This window comes from Pelodiscus sinensis, chromosome 10 (genome assembly GCF_049634645.1).
Source record: "Pelodiscus sinensis isolate JC-2024 chromosome 10, ASM4963464v1, whole genome shotgun sequence".
Taxonomy (NCBI): domain Eukaryota; kingdom Metazoa; phylum Chordata; order Testudines; family Trionychidae; genus Pelodiscus; species Pelodiscus sinensis.
Window position 1 is genome coordinate 25,713,777 of NC_134720.1, and position 15,841 is coordinate 25,729,617.

The 15,841-nt window shown below is 45.4% G+C and overlaps 1 protein-coding gene across 1 annotated transcript; it reads right to left on the reverse strand.

Annotated features, from left to right (window-relative positions):
* Window positions 1-2,137: 2,137 nt before the first annotated feature.
* Window positions 2,138-14,777, reverse strand: TM4SF18 (transmembrane 4 L six family member 18). The gene is made up of 5 exons (XM_006115929.4): window positions 14,341-14,777; window positions 13,027-13,116; window positions 12,176-12,318; window positions 7,018-7,198; window positions 2,138-2,518 (listed from the first exon to the last, which is right to left on the reverse strand). Exons 1-5 carry the CDS (start codon window positions 14,515-14,517, stop codon window positions 2,504-2,506), a joined length of 606 nt encoding a protein of 201 aa, XP_006115991.1. The 5' UTR covers window positions 14,518-14,777; the 3' UTR covers window positions 2,138-2,503.
* Window positions 14,778-15,841: the final 1,064 nt, after the last annotated feature.

Consider the following 15,841-nt stretch of genomic DNA (forward strand, 5'->3'; position numbering starts at 1 on the left):
AAAAATCTAATTTGATAGGCCTAAAAGGAATTTGAAGAACAGCTAGCCAAAAACTCAAAAAGTATTGCAAATTTTTAAAAGTACATCAGAAGCGGGAAGTCTGCTAAACAACTAGGCTACATCTCTACACTGCGGAGTTTTTACGCAAAAATGGCCGTTTTTGTGCAAAAACTTGCAGAGTGTCCACACTACAAGCGCTTTTTTGTGAAAGAGAAAGTACAGTAGATCATCAGAAGACAGGGCTTTTTGCGCAAGAGTTAGTTCTTTTTTTATGAGGAAAAAACCATTTTGCGCAAGAGCTCTTGTGCAAAAAGGCGTGTGTGGATGGACAACAGGGGTTTCTTGCACAAGAAACCCCTATCGGAAAAAGCACAGGTGGTCTCCAATGGCTTCAGTAAATCAAGTGAAGTCTCTCCACTAACTTCAGTGTGCATTTGATCAGGCCTTTATTCCTTAATCAGTATAAAATCAATTTATTGTAAGACCAGAAAGGATAATCTACTAGCTTGACCATCTACATAAATATATGCCACAAACCTCACCCAATAGTTCTGCATTGTATTCCTAACTTCTTTATGAGCCTTGGCATATGTTTTCAAAAGATATCGAATGATGATGTAAAGACAGTGTAAACTCTTTGAAAGGCAGCTACACTCACCATGGCATGACCAACATACCTAATAATAGATTTTGGTTTCTTGGTCTTTAGGTACACACTCAAAGCCAGATAATCCCTTAGAACAAATTTAAAGTAGGGATGTGAACAGGTAACTGGTTAACCAGTTACCTAGTAAGTCGCACCCTTTAATGGGTGATGCTTACTGGGTAACGGTTAACTGTTACCTGGGAACAGCCCCCCACCCACGTGTGGAGTGCTGCTCCAGCCCTGCAAGGCTGCTGGCTGTCAGCAGCCTTACACTGGGAGAATGGTGGGCAGAAGCGGCAGGGGGGAAGGGCTGCCAGCTCACAGGCTGTGCAGGTTTTTGGGCTGGGAACTGGCAGCCTGGAGGAGGCGGGAGGAGAAGAAAGCCAGAAGTCACAGTGTGGGATGTGGGGAGGGCTGCCAGATCCCAGCTCACAAGTCCACACAGGCTGGGAGCCAGCAGCCCTCTCTCCTCCCTTGCTGCCACTTCTGGCCCCGCACAAGGCTGCTGGTTCTCAGCTCACATGGGCTGGGAGTCAGCAGCCCAACACTGGGTCAGAAGCAGCTAGGCTGCAGCAGCCACTGACCACGATGTGGGGGCCACTCCAGCCCAGCGAGCTGGAATGTTCCCCCTTCCCTTCCACCTGAGTTTAATCAGTTAACTGGTTAAACGGAACGTTAAAGGATAAGTTATAAGCCACCATTAGTAGTTCTTCAATTCATATTTTAGTTCTTTCAGGACAGTGTTTCTCAACCAGTGGTTCAAATATCCTTAGGGGTACTCAACAGAAGTCTGTGGGGTACGTCAACACAACTGAAATTTGGAGAAAACTGAATTTTTGTTTTAAGTTTTACAGCATTTTATTATTTTTGTACTTTTTACACCCAAAAATGTCATCACCTGCCTGGCTATGATTAAGTTGTTTAAACAAATGTGTTGCAATGGTAGAAAAAAAAATTGTGTGTCTGTAGGTACTGAGGATATTTATAGGAAAACTGTAGGTACTGAGGATATTTATAATTTTTTTTAAAAGGGATACTTTATAAAAAAAGGTTGAGAAATACTGTTTCAGGACACTTTAATGAATGCTATCTGCTCCTGGTGACTTATTAACGTTTAGTTTACCAATTTGTTCCATAACCTCTTCTAATAATGAGACCTCAATCTGGGACAGTGCCTCAGTTTTATCACCTAAAAAGAATGGCTCAGGACCAAAGCAAATAATTCATTTAAATTCTCCACAGTGACCTTGTCATCCTTTAGCACTTCTTTAGCGTCTTGATTGTCCAGTGGCCACACTAGGGCTACTTCTACACTGCAGGCTCCTTGCGCAAGAACTTTTTGCAGAAGAGATCTTCAGCAAAAAGTTCTTGCACAAGAGCATGTCCACACTGCCATGTGCTTTTGTGCAAGAAAGCGTCCACACTGCCATAGATGCTCTTGCGCAAGAATGAAACATTTGTAAAACTTAAATAAGGAGACAAGACAGTGGAAACTATGAAAGCATGGTAGCTTAACAGCACTTTATTGAAAACCACAGATTTCTCCAAGAAGGTATTTCTGTAGTGCTCATAGAACACAAACTGGATGGCAAAGCAAATGAGACATAGTTATCATTGTCATTCAGAATTAGTTGTCATTCAGAAATGGCTCTTTTATTTAAGAAAACAGGGGAGAACTTCATTTTTAGCCATCAAAAACCATTTAAGTGAATCTAAAGGTACATCCCATGAGAGGCATGGGTGTGAAAAAGGAATCAGTGTAAAATTAGTTTTAATGGCACCTACAGAGCTGCTGTGTAGAACAGTCAACACTGGAAGAGCAAAGTCCGGCTGGCAATGACACATTCTCTGCCACATTCAGATCAACCCCGGCTGTCAAAGGAAATGCGAAGAAGTCAAGGAGACTTGTACCTTTAACTTGCAGTAGAGCTTACATTTGCACAGTGGAAACATCCACAATGATACTAAATCAACAAAGCTTCTCGGGATTAAAGAGGGAGCCCAAGTGTCTGCTCACTGAGGACAGCAGCAAAGCTCCTCTTGACTTCACAAGGAGCAGAATTTTGGTTCCCGGCAAATCAAACCTGTCTGTTCTTGAATCCCTGGCAAGTAGAGTGCTAGGGTGGGGTTCAAATCTCTGAAACATTGACATTTCCATTACAGGTTGTTAAAATGGGAGGTTTTCATCTACATTTACTCCAGGCATCTTTTATTTATTGAATGATCTTTTATTTCACTTCTAGTAAGTAAGTAAATTCTGTTGATTTCAACATATCACAAAGGAGCAACTAGTGATCTGTAGTTTTGCTATACTTCTGCTTAGACAATTCGGGGGTTTTTGTTGTTGTTTTGATTTTTTTGCTTGTTTGTTGTTGTTGGTTTTGCCTATTCCAGCAGATGTTTTTTGCTTTACAGGCCAAGGTAAACATGCTAGAGTTTTCCTTCCCTTTTAACAACATTTGTCAGTGCATTTTGATGGGACAATCACTTGCTGTTTGCTAAAAGCAAAACAACCTGGAAGCTGAGCTGAATGATCCGCTACGGATACTGAGGGCTGTGTAAGCACACTAAAGGTTACCAATGCCTAATGTGTGTAGGCATTCTTGGCTTAGCACTTCCAGCTCTATCCAGCCTCTACAGCTGACAATGGAACATGTCATACCAGGCCTGCTGACGGAGGGGAACAAAGAGGGCAGTTGTCCCAAGGGCCAGCAATTCAAAAAGTGACCCAGGGCTCCCAGCTGATACCACTGCTACTGTGGCAGCAGCATTGGTCAGAGCCCTGGGCCCTTTAAATCACCACCAGAGTGCCACACTGCGCTTTGCACAACTCTGAGGGCTGGGGAGGGGGAGCAGCACTACAGTCTGAGCAGCACAAAGGGCTGGCTGCCCCTAGACCCGCCCCTTCCACCTGATTCCCCGCCCCTTCTGGGAATGCGGAGCTGCCCTCCCTGCCCCACATCTTGCCCAGGGGCCCGCAGAAGCTATCAGTTCCCCTGTGTCATACACTTTTATAGCTGCTGGCTGCCATGCTGATCCTGTATTTCATACCATAATGCCAACTCGCAGCACTGTTTAAACTAAGGACATGTCTTCAGTAGGTGGAAGATTGACACTGCTGTGATCGATCCCCTGGAGTTCGATTTAGCAGGTCTAGTAAGACCGCCTAAATCGAACTCAGAGGGTGTCTCCGTCAGTGCCAATATTTTTGCTCCTCGCGAGGAGTAAGGGAAGCCAATGGGAGAATTAGCTCTCATCAGCCTCCAGCTGTGGAGACCACATGGAAACTCAAATTAAGGTATGTCGACACCAGCTAATTAACATAGCTGGAGTTGCGTATCTTAATTCGACTTTCCTGCATAGTGAAGACATGGCTTTAGGTAATGTAGTAATGTTGTGGGCCAAGATCTCTTTGTGCTAAACCTAGCTGAAGCAGGGATTTTTTGTTTTTTAATAGAGTCCTGCTGAGATACCCCACTGAACAACTTGTGAACATTGACATAAAATACATGCCAAATTCCTGAGTGCCAAAAACCATCAGTTTGTTTCTTACTTTCTCAGCTATGAAACCCACTTGATATAAAAGAGAAACTTGGATTTGTTGCTAGCAGAGGCACTATTTCAGATTTTGGTGGGGGGGGGGGGTAAGAAAGTGGGAGCATGGTGGGAGTGGACTGAGGACAGAGGCTTCAGCAGTATTACTAAGCATGCTCAGTACAAGCCAAGCACCAAATGGGGAGGGGAACCAGCCTTCCCTGCCCTCCTTTCCCTACCTCATCTCTATCTAGGGGCTACTAAGGCACTGGAAAACTCTACATTTTTGGCAGACAACTTAGCAGATAGCTGACAGGAGCACTGTATCTAATTCCTATATAAAATAAATAAAATAAAATAAATATTAGACCCACTCAGCTGTGACACTAACATTTTCTGACATCTTATGGAGGTCACTTAAGGGACACTGGTTAGCCCTAAAAATTTAATATATATTCTTACTTTGTTACTAACTGTAGAGACAGGCCGACCCCATCAGGACTCCTGGGCTCTATATCAGCTCTGGAAGGGAAGTGGGGTCTAGTGGGTTAAAGAAGGGGGCAGAACTTCAGAATGGCCATAATGGGTCAGACCAAAGGTCCTTCTAGCTCAGCATCCTGTCTTCCAACAGTGGCCAATGCCAGGTGCTTCAGAAACAATAAACAGAAGAGGCAATCATCATGATCCATCCCGTCACCCATTCCTTCCCTTTCTCAGCTTCTGGCAAACAGAAGCTAGGGACACCATCCGTGACCATTCTGGCTAGTAGGCATTGATGGACTTATTCTCCTTGAACTTATTTTGTTCTTGTTGGAACCCTGTTATAGTTTGGGCCTTTCCATTATCCCCTAGCAAAGAGTTTCTCAAGTTGACTGTGAAGAAATAATTTGTTTTGTTTGTATTGAATCTGCTGCCTATACATTTAATTGGGTCAGCTTCTTGTGTTATGTTAGTGAAGGAATAAATAACATTTCTTTATTCTATTTTTCCACACCATTCATGATTTTCTAGACATCTAACATATTCCCCCACCCATTAGTCATTTCTTTTCCAAGCTTAAAAGTCCCAGTCTTGTTAATCTCTCCCCATATGGAAGCTGTTTCTCACCCCCTAATCATTTCTGTTGCCCTTTCTGTACCTTTTCCAAATACAATATGGCTGCATCTAAACTGGCATGATTTTGGGGAAATATTTTTAATGCAAAAGAGCGTCTAGATTGGCACGGATGCTTTTGCACAAAAAGTACTTTTTTGCAAAAGCATCCGTGCCCAGTATAGACGCACTTTTGGGCAAGAAAGCTCCGATGGCCATTTAGCTAGCGGGCTTTCTTGCGCAAAAAATTAAGGTGCCTGTCTACACTGACCCTCTTGCGCAAGTATTCTTGCAAAAGAGGGCTTATCCCTGAGCGGGAGTGTCAAAGGATTTGCGCAAGAAGCACTGAATTCTTACATTAGAATGTCAGTGCTCTTGCGCAAATTCAAGCGGCCAGTGTAGATAGCTGGCAAGTTTTTGCTCAAAAGCAGTTGCTTTTGCGCAAAATCTTGCCAGTCTAGATGCACCCAAGATCTTTTTTAAGACGGGGTGACCAGATCTTCATACAGTATTTAAGATGTGAGCGTACTGTGACTTTATATAGAGGCAATATGGTATTTTGTCTTATTACTTATTCCTTTCCTACTGATTCCCAATATTCTGTTAGCTTTTTAGTTTTTAGATTGTCACTGCACATTGAACAGATGTTTTCAGGGAACTATCCACAATGATTCCAAAATCTCTCTCTTAAGTGGTGACAGCTATTTTAGACCCCATCATTTTTGTTAGGATTATGTTTTTCTAAATGCACTACTATGCACTTGTCAACACTGAATTCCATCTGCCCTTTTGTTGCCCAATCACCCAGTTTTGTGAAATCCCTTTGTAACTCTTTGCAGTCACCTTTGGATTAGTCCCTGCTCACCTCTTTTTCAAGAACATTTATAAGTTTAACACAGTGATACAAATGCAAATTCCAGTAACACCACACTCAACCCTACTCACGCCCCCCCCCCCCCCCATCTCTTAAGTGGAGTACCCAGCAATGTTTTCATGGTGATCTAAAAATCCTTTAAGAACTGGCATGCCCAGCCTTTTGTTATTTTTAATCACCTGCCTCCCTCTTTTTGTAACAAACTCCCTCCCCAAAGGCAAAGCTGAAAGCAGCTCAAACTCTGTTGCATTTAAGAACTGCCTCTGGAGTCAGGGCATGGGCTTTAAGCAGACCTCAAGTATGAAATCCAGGAGTTCCAACTCCAGGGGGGGGCTACTGCCCCCCTAAGCCCTCATAAATGGCATCTTTGGTGGCTAGGAGGTAGATGTTGGTTACTCTTCACTGACACTGAATTCCTGTATTCTCTGGAAGTGGGTCTGGCCCACGAAAGCTCATCATCTAATAAACCATCTTGTTAGTCTTTAAAGTGCTACATTGTCCTGCATTTTGCTTCAGCTACCCCAGACTAACACGGCTACATTTCTATCTGTAGTCTCTCTGATGTTTAATTTTCAGGTTCATGTGTTTTAACCTTCACAGCCCTACATTCCCAATCAGAAGAAGTCTGGGATATCTGCATGTTGTATGGGAATTACAAGGTGAATTTGAATAGTATCATGTAGCTAAAAGCACATCATTATAGTGCCTGGTACCAGCTTCTACCATATTGTTAACTGCTGGAAGGTAACATTTCAAATTCATAAAAACTAATGGCCAGATCTTTAGCTGGTATAAATTGGCATCTGGGTGAAATTGATGGAGCAACATGGATTTACACCACCCTAAGATTTGGCACAAGGTCTTTTGTTACCTGCATAAAAACAGAGTAGGTCCCACAGAGTATCCGTTTTAACTCAGCAATCACTTTGAGAAAACAGATGATCACTTGAAGCCCACTAAGGGCTATGAGAATAGAGAATAAAATGATGTTCCATTCCACTACATGCGCAGGTTCAGTGCACTTGGACCAGGAACTGTACTCAATGAGGTAACTACCAGAGAAACAGAAAAATTGGAAAATTAGACCAGTTAAATGCCTAGAAATGTAGCACTTAATAATAATTCTAACAGTAATCAGACAAAATAATAAAACCCATTATTTTTTTCTTTTAATGTCCTGAGGCCATGTTCTGGTTCCAGTTACACCAGTGTAAATCCTAAGCAGCTCAGTTAAACCCTCTGATGTTAATCAAGATTTACACTGGTGTAACTGAGACCAGAATCCAGACAAGAGTATTAGAAGTTTTGTGTTTTCTGCTAAAGCTATAAACTGAATTTAAACAGAGACCATTTATAACAGTTCTATTTCATGAGTACCAGTGAAGCTGTAGTCCAATATACTTTAACTTATGTTGGTTTTTTTAAACCAAAATAGAGCAGGAAAGCCCAAATAACATTTCACCATGACATAGGGTAACTAGATGTCCCGATGTTATAGGGACAGCCCCAATATTTGGGACTTTGTCTTATATAGGCACCTGTTACCCTCAACCCCCATCCTGATTTTTCACACTTGCTATCTGATCACCCTACTCTAACAAGTGTACAGAGAGTTGATTGAGGGCACTGCCTAAGGGAATATCACCATTTGTTATTCCTGTCTGGCCTATAGCCTACCTTCCACCTCCCTACTACCCCTATAGAGTATGTGATTCACTGTATCTGTTGTATCTTCATTAAAAATAAAGGAGATACAGATCAGAAATCATGAGTCAAATGTCCCCTGAGCCTCATGTGTGATAATTTCAGATTGAAAAGTTCAACCTTTAATGCACACAACTGATCGCCTCTCCCTGCCTGCTCAGGGGGAGACACCACTTAGGCTGTCTTCAGCCCAGCGAAAGGAAATAGAAAGCAGTTCCTCTATGCTGACTTGAGTCTCTTCTGTAGCCTTTGATAAAAGAGGTCTGGTAAATAGTCTGAGAAGCACTTAACTCATCGTGGTTTATGCTAGCACATAGCATTTATTTTACGTTTTAGAGCAGATGAATTGCAGATTACAGAACTTCTAACTGTATCAGCCAGTCATTCAAATGGGATAATGGCAAGTACAAACAATATGGGACTGATCTAGTCCAGCTGTTCTCTAACTGTGGGTTGGGACCCCACAGTGCAAAAGGACCACCACCACCCTCCCCGCCCCCCTTGGAATGGGGTCGCCAGGGCTGGCTAAGACTTGCTGGGGCTCAGGGCTAAAGCCCGAGTTCTGCTGCCCAGGGCCTAAGCCAAAGCCAAAGCCTGTGGGCTTAAGTCCTGGGTGTCGGGTCTCGGGTTGCAGGCCCCCTGTCTTCAGCTGAAGCCCTTGAGCTTCAGCTTTGGCCTCTCTGCCCAGAGAAGTGGGGATCAGGCCTGGTCCCCTCCTGTAGCAATGGGTAGGGTTGCCAGGTGTCTGGTTTTCTACTGGATAGTCCGGTATTTGCTCCCTCTGTCCAATAGAAAAATTCAGAAAATACCAGACATGTGCAATGTTCGGTATTTTCTGAATTTCCAGCTAGGCGCCGGATGGAAGCCTGGCGGGGGCGGGGGAGCGACTGGGAGGTGGGGCCGTGATTGGCGCTGGGAGCCCTGTGGTCCTGTGTAAAAGCTGAGCAGGGCGGGGCGGGGGCAGTGGCTGGAACTCCCAGCCACTCCCCCTGCCCGGCTTCTGCTTGCAACCAGAGGCTCCCAGCACCAATCACAGCCCCGCCTCCCAGCTGGGAGTCTCTGGTTGTGAGCAGAAGCCCGGCGGGGGGAGTGGCTCCTAGCTACTGCCCCTGCCTGGCTTCTCTGAGCAACTAGAGGGAGTGCCTGCCACGGGTGCAGCCTGTTGGACTCCGGCTGTGGCCAGTGGCTGCACCACTCCCCCCGCCGCCAGCTCTGCTTCCCGCTCCCCTACTTCCAGGCCCTCCTCCTCCCGTCCAGACCCCCCGGTCTCTGACCCCCCCCTAGCTCTGCTTCCCGCCCCCCTTCCTCCCGGCCAGCCCCACCTCCCGGCCCCCTTCCTCCCAGCCAGTCCCGCAGCCTCCGACCCCCTTCCTTCTGGCCAGCCCCTCCCCTCTCCCGGTCAGTTCCTCCCCCACCCACGATCAAGTGTGTCCTGTATTTTGGGGAGGTCTACCTGGTAACCCTAGCAATGGGGCTCTGGTGAGCTCAGGTTTCACTCCCTCCCTCCTGTGGTTGTGAAGCAATTTTTGTTGTCAGAAAGGGATCATGGTGCAATAACGTCTGAGCGTTCCTGATCCAGTCTTTCGCAAGAAGCAGCACATCCCTGGCACCCCTCCCCCACACAACACTTCTCTGCCCCAAATTGGGTAGCACTTCCCTCCCCCACTCTCCTGCCTCCCTCTGCTTGGGAGGCCCCTTTCTACTCCCCTGCACCCTAAACCTGCATCTTGCTCCTCCTCATTCTTCCCATCCACCTTTCACAATGTCTCTGCTGCCCCTTCTTGTCCCTGTGTTCTGTCCACCCTGCGAACCACAGAATAGCAGCCATTTCCTTAGGCTTATTCCATTGAACATAGTAAGAGGGAGCAGCCTTCTTTAGTAAGGGCAGCGTCACTTCCACGTGTTGACAGACTGCAGGGATGTGGGGGACATCATGGTGGCTTTAGCCCCCTTGACAGAAATTGGAGAGGGTGGCCATTGTTAAATGGAAAATTCCTGAATTGGCACCTTTCATTATCTTTTTATAAGACAGATAAAGTCCCCAAATCACTAGCATGGCAGTAAAATTCTGAGAGTTAGCAATGCTGGAGATGGCATGGTACTGTTATTGGTTCCAAGAATCATCACTGTAATCATATTTGTGAGATGTTTAATATATTCATTGTTAACCTCCTGTTCTCCCCTATTAAAAAGTTTCAGTTTGGGCTTAATCCAGAGTGCCTTGCTTGTCATCTGGCCCTTCATAGTCAGATCAGGTTCTTTTTAATTTAGGAATTTAAAAAACTCAACAGAACATTATTATTAATAGTTCATATCTCGATGGTGGCACCAAAACATAATAGAATATACGCAACATGAATACAGTAAAACTCCATTAGTCCAGCATCCAATGCTCCGGGACTCCTGATGGTCCGGCACCATCAGGAACCCGGAAGTGCTGGGGCAACCGGACAGGCTTCCCCCATTCAGCTGCTGCTGAAACTGACCAGCAGCTGAATCGGGGAAGCCGGGAGCAGAGCAGCTGGGGTGCTGCCGGGTTGGTCTCGTAGCGCTGCCCCTCGGGGCTGCGGGACCAACCCAGCAGCACCCCAGCTGCTCTTGGGGACACCTGGGGCAGAGCAGCTGGAGTGCTGCCGGGTTGGTCCCGCAGTGCCAAAGGACGGCGCTGCGGGACCAACCCGGCAGGACCCTACCTGCTCTGCCCGAGGGGTCCCCGATTCAGCCACTGCTGAAACAGATCAGCGGCTGATTCCAGGAAGCCCCGGGGCAGAGCAGCTGTGCCCCGGGCTTCCTGGAATCAGCCGCTGATCTGTTTCAGCAGTGGCTGACTTGGGGACCCCTGGGGCAGAGCAGCAGGGGTGCTGCCGGGTTGGTCCCGCAGCCCCGAGGGACAGCACTACGGGACCAACCGGGCAGTACCCCAGCTGCTCAGTCCCAGGCATCCCCAAGAGCAGCTGGAGTGCTGCTGGGTTGGTGCCGTAGCGCCGCCCCTCGGCACTGCGGGACCAACCCAGCAGCACCCCAGCTGCTCTATTGCAGGCATCCCCGATTCAGCTGCTGCTGAAACTGACCACCAGCAGCTGAATCAGGGACGCCTGGGGCAGAGCCGGACTATCGTAAGGGGAGGCTGAGGGGTCTGGGGTGTCATCCCTTCCCAACCCACTCCAGACCCCTCATAGCCCCCCCCCTTCTGATAGTCCTTCATATCTGATAATCCGGCACCCCCTGGGTCCTAAAGGTGCCGGATTATCAGAAGTTTACTGTATAAGGATTCACTTCTTATATCTCCCCTCTAAACTGAAATAACCTGAAGTCAGTAATTCCTATATTTTAGGGCAGTGGCTTTCAACTTCTGGTCTGTGGACCTTGGGGGGTCTGCATACTGTCAGCAATTCTATTTACATTTTTTTAAGGATCCACAAATGGAAAAAAAACTTGAAAATCATTATTTTAGGGAACAATCCCATACTTGTTGAGGTATTTGGCATTTCATCTCATACTATCTAGGATTTCATAATCAGTTCAATGCTTAGTGTACTCCACTGCAAATGGGAAGAACTTGACATTATCTTACTTTAAATATTTACATATTAAAATGCTATCTTTTAAAAAGATATATTAAAAGCAGTCATAGGTTGTGTACTTCACATATACTTATGGGCTGTGTCTACATTGGCACCCTTTTCCGGAAAAGGGATGCTAATGAGACCAGTCGGAATTGCAAATGCTGCGGGGGATTTAAATATCCCCCGCGGCATTTGCATGAACATGGCTGCCGCTTTTTTCCGGCTCGGGGCTTTGCCGGAGAAAAGCGCCAGTCTAGATGGGATCTTTCGGAAAATAAAGCCTTTTCCAGAAGATCCCTTATTCCTGATTTTAAGAGTGGCGCTTTTCTCCAGCAAAGCCCCGAGCCGGAAAAAAGCGGCAGCCGTGTTCATGCAAATGTCGCGGGGGATATTTAAATCCCCCGCGGCATTTGCAATTCCGACTGGTCTCATTAGCATCCCTTTTCCGGAAAAGGGTGCCAATGTAGACACAGCCGTGAGGTTTAATGTCTCACTGAAACATTTGAAGAATTAGCTGAACTTTAAACTTTCTCTGAATAGATGCAAAGAATTTTTCCCTTTTTGTGTGTTTTGCTCAGAAACAAGCTTGAAATATACAATATTCATTGTGAGGCAAAAATTTTTTTAAAAGCTAAGAAAATACATATGCTTTGAAAATGGGTAGCTTTATTTTTATCCATGAATGATCCCCAAAAGGATTTTTTTTACCTTTATTGTGTATAGTTTCTTATACATTGTAGATTCAAGGGTGTTTCTTACCCGCCTGCAGTGTCTTTGAAGATGTAACCCCAGCCAGAGGGCGTGTTGCAGAATGGGCCTTGCACTAAGCCCAAAGTAGAGATGATGACACTGTATCCAGAAAATGCAATGCCAAGCAGGGCTAACACAACTGAAATGAAACTCTGAATTGATGAGAGAATATATGTTATCAGCACGAGGATGAAGTTTTCCTTAGTCACCTAATCAGAGCCACCCACCAAACAATGTGCCTTGGCTAGATTGCCAGGTTTTTACCTTACAAGCATGGTGATCAGAATTTCACAGGATATGGGATCAGGGGGACAAGAGGGAAAGCCACCCCCAACAACAGCATTTGCACTTTTGGGATTGTATCTTTAGGGGAAAATGTTAAATTTCTCCAGAGGGAAGACAGCTTTACTCTCATTGGCTTTTAAACTATTTTTGTAAACGTGTTGTGGGAGGCCAGGAGGACATCACAGCTCTCATTGGACATGTTTGTGTCCCACTCAGCACTTACAAAGGAGATTATTTATTTTCTATCTAATTATTTCTAAAGGAAACAGGGATGCAAGGAGAGAGAGCAGCAATTCAGCACGAGAGTGGAAAGATAACAGTTCGCAGCCATCAGTGTTCTTCCTCAAGCCTCCTTTCCTGGAGACGTCACTTGTGCTGTTGGAGGAAGCAATCAGACTTGTGGTGACCAGTTGGGTCATCTCTAGACTGACCTAGGGTTCCCTCCTGAGTCCTAAGATAGAGAGAGGAAGGAACTAGCCAAAAAGAGGGAGTCAAAGGTTTGGCTGAGGGAATTTGGGGCCAGAGTACTTAGAATGAATGCTGAATAGAGAAACAAAAGACAAAACAAGACTCACCCTGTATGTTTTGTTACAACTCTCGCTCTGGCAGCATTGGTAGAAAGTGTCCCGCTCCAATGTTATTAGAAGTGCTGCTAACAGAAGCATCTGTAAGAGGGAGACTGTAAGATGAGTGGAAATAACACGACATAATGTGCCTGATTCTCTCCTGCCTGGGCACAGTATGTGTAAAATGCCACAGTTCTGAACTGCTAGCACTTTACACCCACTTTGCACAGAAACTGCAGGTGCAGGGCCAGTGGCATGGGAACATTTTCAAAAGTGGGAGTGCAGAGCCCTCTTGCTCCTATCCAACCCCACCCACAGCTGAGGCCAAGAGCAAAGCCCCAGCTCGCTTTGCTTTCGGCCTCAGAGATGGAAAAGCAATAAATGGAAAAGTTTTGAAATCTCTATTTAGGGTATTTCTAATTTTTTTGGTTGATGTTTCCCAAACCTCCAGCTTATCAGTGTTTTTCCTTTTGGAGTTTCTGGACATCCAGTAAATTTTCTCTGATCACCACAAGTTTGATATTTTTCAAAGGACTGATGTAAAAAGAATAAATACAGGGATAGTTTCAGAATTAGGTCTCATCTTTATTCCTTTAATATCCTTCCCTTTTTAATGCATTAGTAGAAAGACCTTACCAAACAGAATTGATATTAATAATATAAGACTCCTATCTAAACATATAAGACGGTTGTAGTTTTTTAACATTTTGTACTATGTTTAAAAAAACAAGAGGTACTACCACATCCCATGGCTTGAAGTCATTTCTGTCATATACAGGATTTACAGTTTGGTTTACTAGCTCTCAGCATCCTCACATTGCAAAATATTCCCTGATGTTACCACAGAAAAGAATATTAAAAATCTTTTGGAAAAAAGTTATTGTGCACGATCTGCCACTGACTGTAATTTATTGACTTTATTGAAGTTTGTACACAGCATCAAAGTCTGACTGATTAAAGGTTACAGCATTGGCAGTCAGATTTGCAGTTACACATATAACAATTTTCACTTTTAGCATAACTCCAACCCAAGTGGATGGTTAGCCAGTCTACTCCACAAGTTTTGTTTGTGACAAAAAGCATGAAAACCCACCTCCCAAAATCATGTTAAGAAAACACATACATGCCAGTTTTGTTCAGCTGTTTATGATGCTCATGATTTTTAAAGTTGATCAAATTTGCTGCTTATAAAATTAGCTAAAATAGTTTGTCTCCCCTTTTTAAAGCAAGATCTTAACACAATCGTGCTATGCTGCAGATGTAATTATGCTAAGATCATTTGCAGTAGCATTTATAATCAAAATCCACAGAACTGACACTTACCATCACACCAGAGAAACATATTCCTTCAAAATACCACACGTAGTTGGTGATCTGGCTACTGGTGGCATATGAAGTTTTCCCATTAGGGAAGTATAGCAGGATATTAACAACAATACTCCAAAGTGCAAGAGGTATCAGAAGACAACTCAAGCAGCCTCCGCATTTTTGTAAACCCATCTCTTAAGGACTTTAAATACTTTCGCTATTCTAAGCCCAGGCTGGCTATTTCTTTCAAAGTTGCAAAACTCTACCACCTTCTTGTTTTGATTCAGTCATTTTGTATTCATGGGAACCTGGTTGCTGGGGTTTGGTTCCAGTCAAATAATCCCACTGCAAAAAGAAGTGCTTTACTGTTTGTAGAACAAATGACAAAACATCACTGGCTGGAGGGCTAGTCTATCTCCTGTGCCGGAGCACATGACTATTTCTTTAAGTATCATTGTTTCCTTCTAAGGGCTATTCCTTAGGGAGCTTCAGATTTAAATGAGTGTCTAGAAGAGAATCTCAGGAAGGAACACAAGACTGAGTTATAACAATACCACCTTTGAGCACGTGTATATCACGTTTCATCTTCTAACACATGCCTTAGAAATATTAACAAAGTAATCCCCGCCGCATCTACACACAGCATACCTAGGAGGTAGGCCCTGGGCTGTGAAACCCAAAATGTAATACATTCTGTTGTCTTAGAACAGTCTTATGAAGTAAGCAGGTACTGCTGTTCAGGATCTGAGTTCTATTCCTGGCCCTCTTAAATATTCAGGTACGTCTAGGCAACGTTATTTCGAAATAATGTAGTCCATGTCTACATAGCAGGCAGTTATTTAGAAACTAGCAAATTAGCCCACCATAAGACGGGATTTTCAGGTCTCTCCTCCACATCGGTCTTCTCTCCTGAGCCTCCGGTGTCTCTGTCTGTCTGTCTCTCTCCTCCTTCTACAGCCTCCCCCCCCCCCCCTCAGCTCTTCTCCGCCTCCTGCATCTCTCTCTGTCTCTTTCTCTTCTCCTCCCCCTCCTGCCTCTCACTCCGGGGACCACTGAACCCAAACGGTCACTTGCGCCACTTGCTCCCACGCGGCGGCCTGGCTGAGCGGCGCAGAAGTCAGCCAAGCACCACAGCGGGAGGGGAAGGCGGCGGGGTGGTGACGTTCATCGCCAGGGGGCGGGGCCTGGAGCCACTGTCACGCCGCACGTCACCGCCCCACCCCCCTTCCCCTCCTGCCGTGGCGCTCGGCTGACTTCTGCGCTGCTCAGCTGGGCCACTGCGGGGGAGCAAGCGGCCATTTGGGCCCTGCACTCCCCATGCAGCACGGGCCGCCCAGAGGGAACAGCCAGCATTTCAGCAACAGCGCCACCGAGAGGAAACAGCCAACATTTCAGGCAACAGTGCTGCCCAGAGGGAACAGCCAGCATTTCAGTGTTATAGGCGCTCAGACATTGGGCTACTATATATATGATGATGTCGAAATACTGTCCAGCTGGAAGACTTCTTACTCTGACT

Bases quoted from the DNA above. Each gene is read 5' to 3' on its own strand.
- TM4SF18 (XM_006115929.4), bottom strand. From the start codon at position 14,517: ATGGGTTTACAAAAATGCGGAGGCTGCTTGAGTTGTCTTCTGATACCT. The intron at 12,319-13,026 runs GTGAGTCTTGTT...TCATCAATTCAG, and splicing joins GTTGTAACAAAACATACAGG to AGTTTCATTTCAGTTGTGTT. The intron at 7,199-12,175 runs GTAAGAAACACC...TTTCTCTGGTAG, and splicing joins TTCAAAGACACTGCAGGCGG to TTACCTCATTGAGTACAGTT.